Source organism: Vigna angularis, chromosome 2 (assembly GCF_016808095.1).
Source record: "Vigna angularis cultivar LongXiaoDou No.4 chromosome 2, ASM1680809v1, whole genome shotgun sequence".
Classification (NCBI taxonomy): Eukaryota; Viridiplantae; Streptophyta; class Magnoliopsida; order Fabales; family Fabaceae; genus Vigna; species Vigna angularis.
In genome coordinates, this window is record NC_068971.1 from 12,534,634 (window position 1) to 12,543,281 (window position 8,648).

The 8,648-nt window shown below is 31.9% G+C and overlaps 1 protein-coding gene across 4 annotated transcripts; it reads right to left on the reverse strand.

Annotated features, from left to right (window-relative positions):
- Positions 1–4,550: 4,550 nt before the first annotated feature.
- LOC108327954 (uncharacterized) lies at positions 4,551–7,290 on the reverse strand. Of its 4 annotated transcripts, none has more exons than XM_017561696.2 (6): positions 7,159–7,290; positions 6,385–6,501; positions 6,039–6,184; positions 5,734–5,931; positions 5,377–5,436; positions 4,551–4,942 (listed from the first exon to the last, which is right to left on the reverse strand). In XM_017561696.2, the coding sequence occupies exons 2-6, from the start codon at positions 6,494–6,496 to the stop codon at positions 4,799–4,801; spliced, it is 660 nt and encodes a 219-aa protein (XP_017417185.1). In that variant the 5' UTR covers positions 6,497–6,501; positions 7,159–7,290; the 3' UTR covers positions 4,551–4,798. The 4 variants fall into 4 exon arrangements, with proteins under 4 accessions (XP_017417185.1, XP_017417184.1, XP_017417187.1 ...); XM_017561695.2 differs by lacking the exon at positions 7,159–7,290 and adding an exon at positions 7,098–7,157; XM_017561698.2 differs by lacking the exon at positions 7,159–7,290 and adding an exon at positions 7,030–7,121.
- Positions 7,291–8,648: the final 1,358 nt, after the last annotated feature.

Genomic DNA, 8,648 nt, shown 5'->3' on the forward strand with positions numbered 1-8,648 from the left:
TTTTTTCCATTATTGCTTTTTTCAGCATTAAAACTTTTGGTTGTCTCAATAATTCAGGATCATATTCCTTATTTTCATAAATATAAAAATCACCATCAACATCACTAGTATTAAAACTATTATCAATTTAATAATCATTGTTGTCTTCTTCGTAACTCCTAAATAATGACTTGCATAAACTATCTTTAATGAAGTCAAAAGAATTTGAGTACCTAACATCACTATGTTTCTCATCACCATCTAATCCTTCCTCAAGTAGGTCCTATATATCAAGTTCTTCAATAAATTATTTTACAACATTTTCTCTTAATGACTGTTGGAAGTCCCACATCGACTAGAGATAAGACCAATTTATAATATATAAGAGGGGTGCAAACCTCACCTTACAAGCCAGTTTTGTGGGGTTGAGTTAGGCTTAAAAACCTACTTTCTAATATGGTATCAGAATCATGATTAAAGTTTATCCTAACGATATTTGTTGTTTGTTGGGCATTTCTGTTTGCACCTGTTGTCGGGCCGCTATCGTACCACCCAATTTCTACTATCATATTAGAAAGTGGGTTTTTAAGTCTAACTCAACTCCACAAAACCGGCTTGTAAGGTGAGGTTTGCACACAACCAATTTTGTTACTATCAAGATCTTCATCTTCTACCTTTTGTTCTTGGTCTTCCTACAATTTCTTCTCCTTCTATGGTTACTCCATCTGTTACTCTCGCATCGTTATGTTTTATGTTTTGACTTTGCTTTCTAGGGTTTTCAATGAGAAACAATTGGGTGCTTTAATCACTCGTAGCCTTGGATTGATTTTTGAGGAATCTGGAGGAGTTTCTGGAGATTCGGGTTGTGAAATTTTTTGTCCAATTTGAGGTTGTGAAATTCAATGGCTTCTACAATTGTTCCTTCTTCTACTAATTCTCAGGCGTAGTCACATTCCTCAACTCCGAGACTTTCTCAAGAGCAAATTCATGGTCTATCGGCACTTCTTCCTCAATCTAATCCCACAGTCACACATTCTACCAATCTAGTGAGTTCTCATAATGTTTCCACTTCTTCTCAAGATCAAGGTAATATCTATTCCTAATGGATTCTAGACACATGTGCTACTGATCATATATCCAGTTATTTATCTCATTTTATTTTTTATTATAGAATCTCACCAATTATAGTATCACTACCCAACAAGAACTCTTCATTCGCTCATTATTCTAGCACAGTTTCTCTTAGCCCACACCTTACTTTACATAATGTCTTGTTTATTCCTAATTTTTCAGTCAATATTATTTCGGTCACAAAGTTAACTAAATCTCTATCTTATAAAATTATCATTTCTGAATTTTCATGTGAAATACAGGACAAGTCAACCCTGCAAATGATTGGGGTTCCTGCATCCACACCCCTTGGTTCACCAGCTTCTATTACTCCTGAGAATTTCATTGCTTATTCTACAATAAGACCTAACTCTATAGATATTTGGCACTCTAGACTAGGGCATCCTACTTCTTCTTGTTATATCAAATTACGCACCATGTATGTCATTTTACTTGATACAAAATACACTCATTGTGATAATTGTCACTATTCTAAGCAAAGGAAATTGCCTTTTCAATTAAGTACTACTATTTCAAAAGCTCCTTTTGATTTAATTCATATTGATATTTGGGGGCCCTATTCTACTTCTTCTGTTGATGGTTTCAAATATTTCACATGGGCTAAATTGATGGCAAGTAAGTCAGATACAAGATCACAACTTATTGGCTTTGTTTCTTATATCAAAACACAATTTGGCATTGATGTAAAAGTTGTTAGATCAGATAATGGTAATGAGTTTGCAATGACAAATTTTTATAGACAAAAAGGGATACAACATCAATTATCTTGTGTTGAAACACCTCAACAAAATGGAGTTGTTGAGAGAAAACATCAACACATTCTCAATGTTGCTAGATCTGTAATGTTTCAATCCCATTTGCCCATAATTTTCTGGTCTTTTGTTGTTCGTTATGTTGTGCAACTCATTAATATTTTACCTTCCAAAGTTTTGGCATATTTTTCTCAATCTCAGCTGTTACACAATGTTAAACCTGACATTACTTACGAGTTTTTGGCTCACTTTGCTATGCTTCAACTCTTCAAGCTCATAGAACAAAATTTCAACCTCGTGCAAGAAAATGTGTTTTACTTGGTTTTAAAAAAGGAGTGAAAGGCTACCTTTTGTTAGATTTAAACTCTAGGGAAATTTTTCTATCAAGGAATATAGTATTTTATGAAAACATATTTCACTTTCTTATTAGTGACAAGAACTCACCTATTGATACACAAAATTCCTTGGATTTTTTCACCAAAATCATTTCCTCTCCATCATCTCTTTTCTCATAAGTTACTGATCAACCCTCTTTACCACCTACATCTCCTCCTACTATTGTTCCAGACCCTGTTATTTTTTCTTCTCAACCTGTTTATGTTGAACCTGCCACTGCTACTCTACAAAGGAAATCAACCAGGCCAAAACATAAACAATCTTATCTGCAGGACTATCATTGCAACATGTTATCTACTTCTTCTGCCACTCAGTCATCCACAGGTACCTTATATTCTATCTCTTCATATCTCTCTTATAATGCATTATCATCTCTTCATAAATCATATGTCTTTAATCTTTCCCAAGTTAGTGAACCTAAAACCTATAACCAAGCTGATTTTGTGGGGTTGAATTAGGCTTCAAATCCACTTCTAACATGGTATCAGAGCCATGGTTAGAGCCTATCTTAACGATATTTGTTGTTTGTTGGACATTTCTGTTTCCACCCGTTGTCAGACCGCTATCGGACCACCCATTAATTTCTAGTATCACGCACGAGATGTCTATACCTCGGCGTGAAGGGGGTGTGTTGGAAGTCACACATCGACTAGAGATAAAACCAATTTATAATATATAAGAGGGGTGCAAACCTCACCTTACAAGCCGATTTTGTGGGGTTGAGTTAGACTTAAAAATCCATTTTCTAATAATGACCATCTTTTTCTTTCTTCTTAGTAAGTTGTGGACCATTTTTTTCTTCTTCACTATTTATTTCTAAAATATTTGAAAAATGAGATTCACCATCACTAGCTCCACCATAAAATTCTAATGTTGGATCAGGTTTATGATCAAAGTAATTGATCTCTTCCTAAATTTTCTAGATAGTTATATAAGAGCACAATAATATCAATATTATCCATAATAGTATAATTCACCTTCCATATTATTCCTTGCTATGACAAAGTACATGTCTCCAAATTCATGATACTTTTTACAAGAACCAAACAAGTCCTTCAATAATTATCAATGGATGTAGTTCTCATTCAAATTTCCTCACACAAAAAACTCCCTCACCTATCTTAGTGTACTTCGATAGACCAACCTCATTCTTCATAAACCTTCTACCATGGTGCAACATAAAATTCAATTTAAAAGTCATTCTACAAATATAACACAATTAAACTATAGTCCAAATGTAAACTCTCAATCAAACGTATGAATCATATATTGTAAGGGTTTCAATCTTTTATCATGCAATGATATGGAAAAGTAAAGGAAACAATTTATAAACAATGTCAATTAGCAACAATGTTCAACAAATCTACTCATCAATAAACATACAAACACATATGCATAAATATTGGTGTATGTATATCATCAATATACATATGCACAAGTTTCATAAAATAAAAACATGCACACAACTAAATAAATACACAATTACAACATTCACAATAAAATAAAAATATAGTTACAACTTCCCTAAATTTGGATGCAAAATTGGAATTTATTCATGTCTCTAAACTTTGATATATTTTAGTCCCTTGATATATTTTTTCTTAATTCAATAAACTTAAATTTTTTTTATACTTTAAACATCATTTGAGACTAAAATTTGATCTCATGTCAAACGTCATTAAACAACTCAAACCCAATATCATTTTAGATATAAAAAAATTAACACAATTGAGTTAAAAATACTATATTTAATTATTTTTAAAGTTTAGAAATTAAATTATATAAAAATTTATAATATAAACAAATTTCAATTTCACATTAAATTATATAAACTTAACTAAAAATATATCTAACCCATATTTTAAATATAACATAAAATATTTAATGATATACAGTTCTATCACGTAAAGATTAGTGGACCAGAATAACAGGTGGATAAAGATTATTTGGGACCATATAATAAAGGTTTTGGTCAATGAAATGAAAAATATTTCGTACCACCATTTCATAATTGGTTTTAGTGTTTTTTGATGGAGCTCGAAAAACAAAATTAGTGTTCAGCCCACAACAAAAACAGAATACGTTGCTGCAACTGCTGTGACTAATCAAGCTTTGTGACTAGGGAGATTTTGATCGATGTCAACTTCACATTGGATAAATTTGATTGATCTGAACTTGGAACAGGATGAAAGCAGATAGATTATTTGTTGACAAGTGTCTACTGCAGAATAAAAGATCAATTTTCTGACCTGCTACATTCACATTCAGAATTTTAGCATACCTACCGTAATATATATAAAGATTTTCTTTTGAAGAACAAACATAAGATTACATTTTTCCAAATAATAACGAAGCTTGAGTACCACAACCACTACACAGTAAGTTTCAACTTTTTCTAATAATGTGCTGACACAGGATAAACTAGTATTAAAAACTTTACACTGACAATGCTTCGAAATTGTACTCTCCCTCTTCCTTATTACATTGTATATGGAAATCTTAAAGGGAACCATAAACCTGGTAGAGCTTTGTTTCTATAATTAAGAGTCTGAAAGAAAAGCTTGCTCGCTAGCTACTGCTGAAGATTTGCAGGCATGTATTACAGTGCAGAAATCTACATTCTCCAGGAATTTCTCAGCATTGTCAAAAACCAAGGGTCCATAATCAAAAACCAATTTCTTGCACTGCAAACAATTTGGAAGACAAATGAATAATCACATTCAAAATGGGATTAGGAAAAGTATGCTCTAGTGCACACTTTATATACAACAACACTGCAAATTCTTAGAATGCACATTAGCCTAGTTCATGATGACATGATGTACAATGACATTATTCCTAGTTCCAGATACTATAATCACTATTCCTAGTTCAAAAAATCCTTCCCCTGGTATCTGAAGAAATAAATTTTCACACTACAATCAATTATTGATGGTGGTAAAGAAGTTGCAAGTCCATGAAAATATTATTATTATTATTATTATCATTATTATTATTGCAAGGAAATTATTGGGTTTACATGCATGATAGTTTCTAATTTGGCCAATAGGATAAAAGTTCGAAATTGAAACTTAATATGATTGAATACAAATGGAGGAATTTGTCAGATTTTGCTCACCGTATTTGCATACTTCTCCACTGAATTGCACAACTTCAGTAATGTCTCAATTATCTCTAGCTGACATTTTGAAATAAAAGGTTAGCAGTTTATTCAACAAATCATAATCTAAACCAAGCAGGGGTAGTGCCAGGATCACCACATTGGAGTGGTCAAAGTAAAGATAGTAAAGGACTCTGAAATGAAAAAAGATGGTAGAAATCTACATATTACATGTTCCTTAGAAATCTACATATTATAGATGAAAGGCTTGTAAAAACTTGAAACTATAGAAAAAGTTTGCTCATACCAGGACAGAGGAACTAAAATTTCACACCACAGTGCCACACTTCATAGCAGGAATATGAAAGTACTTACCTTAGTGTCACTATCTTTCAACTTATCCAACAGAGTTGAAACAGTTTCTTCGCAAAACCCACAGGCATCTTCTTGAACTTGCAAGGAAACATGTTCAACGAGCTGGCAGATATTGATCTCGTGGCAGAATTCTCTAGGCTTGAGTGAAGCTACTTCCGAGAGGAAAATAGGAGTATAATAGTCCACCAAATCAATGCACTGTGAATACAGAAGAAACAAATAAGTTTATAGAGAGCACAGAGAGAAACTAAAGTTGATTTTCCCAGCAATTGAGAACAACTACTCTGCTTGAAAAGATGGCCAACCTTCTGCTTGAAAGAGTGAAGCTGGCTGCATGTGTTGTGCAGGGTATCAATGATCTCTTGATCGGTCTTGTTTTGCTTTATATATTCAAGTGCCTTGGTAGTATATTCCTCACAAAGTGAACACATATCCAGGTTTGCTTTTGGTTCTGCCATTTGAATTTAGGTCAACAAGATCATTGATGCCACACTTTCATTTAAAAGCTATATTAACAGAAAATTATTCAAAACAAAGTTCCAAAGGTTTGAAAATAATGCTTCTAATGGAAAAGGCCTTTGATAAAATCGAAGCTCATCAGTCAAACTGAGAGTAAGAAAGCCAAGAATGAAATTAGTGAACCAGAAGTACCAGTGTTTGCAGTATAAATTTTCATTTGATCAAGGTTGGCCACTTCTCTTGCATCACAAGCCCAAGCAGCACCCAATACAACAAGAAACAAGAGTCCCATCCTTCCTTCCATGATTCCTATAGCAAAAGAATTATTTTTAAATCACAAAGGTATGATATTTCAAATATTTATGAAACGAAATAAGAACTGACTGAAGGGCATATCAAAATATAATACCATTGACACTTGCAAAAATACATATCATATTGGGGTTTAGCACAAAATTACACACACAGAAGCAGAAAAAGGCACATCAAGAGTTCAGACCAAAAACCTTCTGTGTGTGAAACTCTTAAATCACCGAATGTAGTTCAGAAGTTACATAGACAACACAATTCTTAATTAAGTAGGTATAATCAAACCAACAAAACATGCAATTCAGTTCATCCTCCCCCCCATAAAAGAAATATCCCAATTGAGAATACTTTGACGGCAATGATAAGCCATAAAACCAATGATCAAAACATAAAAAGAACCAAAAAACAAACATTCTGGCTGCATCATGTTGTCATCCAACACAGTAATGGAAAACTGAAGCAGTAGCAATTAACTTGACAACAGACAATAGTTAATGCATCATATGATATAGAAAAGAAAATACTAACGGGGGAAATGAAAAATTTTGAGGATTAGTCATTAATGGGTGGTAACTAACGGGAAAAAAGATTACTACTTTTTAGAGTGGTTTCCTTAGAAGCAAAGAGCAAGCAAGGAATGAGGAGAAGAAAGGTTACCTTATATTTGAAAACAAGTGAATGGAAATAAAATGGTAGTGATTCCTTGAAGGAACTTGGAGTGTCGTGTTGGTTGGTGCATCAATGAATGGTTGATTAGTTTGCTATCTTCACTTGGTAGGTAGCAATATTAATTGAGCATGAGTTTCTTGAAAATCGACAAAAACACTCCAGTGTGGGGAGCCCCAAGGAGAAGAATGTGTGCCTCACTTCATCCTTATTTGCCATAATCAAGGAGGGAATCTAGCTCTGATGAAAAAAATGAAGGGACGTGATCTGCTATGTTCATGTGCAAAAATAAAAATCTGTCTAAAACTGTTACCAGATAACCGAAAGGTGAAAAAGAAAAACACATCATCAATCTTAAATCCTACGCAATCACTTGTAGTGGGGGTTTCCTTCTACTTTGATATTTTCTATATTTGAAAATACACTTTATTTTTTTCAATAATAGAAAATTTGTCCCTGCAATTGTTTATTAGAATCCAATGTTGATGGACAAAACCAAAGGTAATGTGTGAAAACACTCTGGATTGAATTAATATAGCATAGATCAAAGATTAAAAGGCAAGATTTTTCTTCATATGTGGAGAAGAAAGAACAAACTGTTGTACTTCTTGGCCATGCATTTAAATGTATACGTACTATGGCCCAAGAAAAAAAAAAGAAATTAATCATTTATTCACTGAAAGAGTAAAAAATATTTTTTAATTATTTAAATCTTTTATAAGAATAAATATATTTAATGTGGTCACGTTTAAAAAAATTAAAACTTAGCTTTTTATATATATTTTTATGTATTATCTGTATTAAGTTGTACACTTTGAATAAATTAAAGTTATTCTAATATAACTTTTAAGATGCGCTGAAAATTAATATTACTGTGTCTGATAGTATATAATTCAACATTAGTGGAAAAAAATCTCCACCATTAATATATTTTAATTAATTTCTAAAAAATATTTAGTACTCATTGTTAAAATATGGTATGAAAATATTAAATTATTGTTCAAACAATGAAAGGAAACATCGTGAGATCGGACAAACGGATGAAACATGAGAAATCTACCAAACTTGGTCATTTTTTATGTACAAACACCCTTCTCAGTTACCCATTACAAATAGCTGAATTTTGTTAGTTAATTTTAACGTTTGAATGTTGGTTCCACTTAATTGTCAATGTTTGGACTCGAGGGAGAAACAATAGAGAACTAGAAATGTTTTATTTTCAGTAATTTTATTTAAATTTATTAATATTTAAAGTAATTGAATTTTTTTAACAATTGTTAAGTGTGCCTATTAAAGAAAAAATTAACATCGATATATTAACATTAATTTTTTTAATAAATATACTTGATAATTATTAAAAGTTAAATATATATTTAATTAACTTAATTATTAATGAAATTCAAATTAAATTAATAAAATTCAAATTTTCATACTAAGATTTATTATGCAAAAAATCCAAACAGGTCAATACTTCATCATTC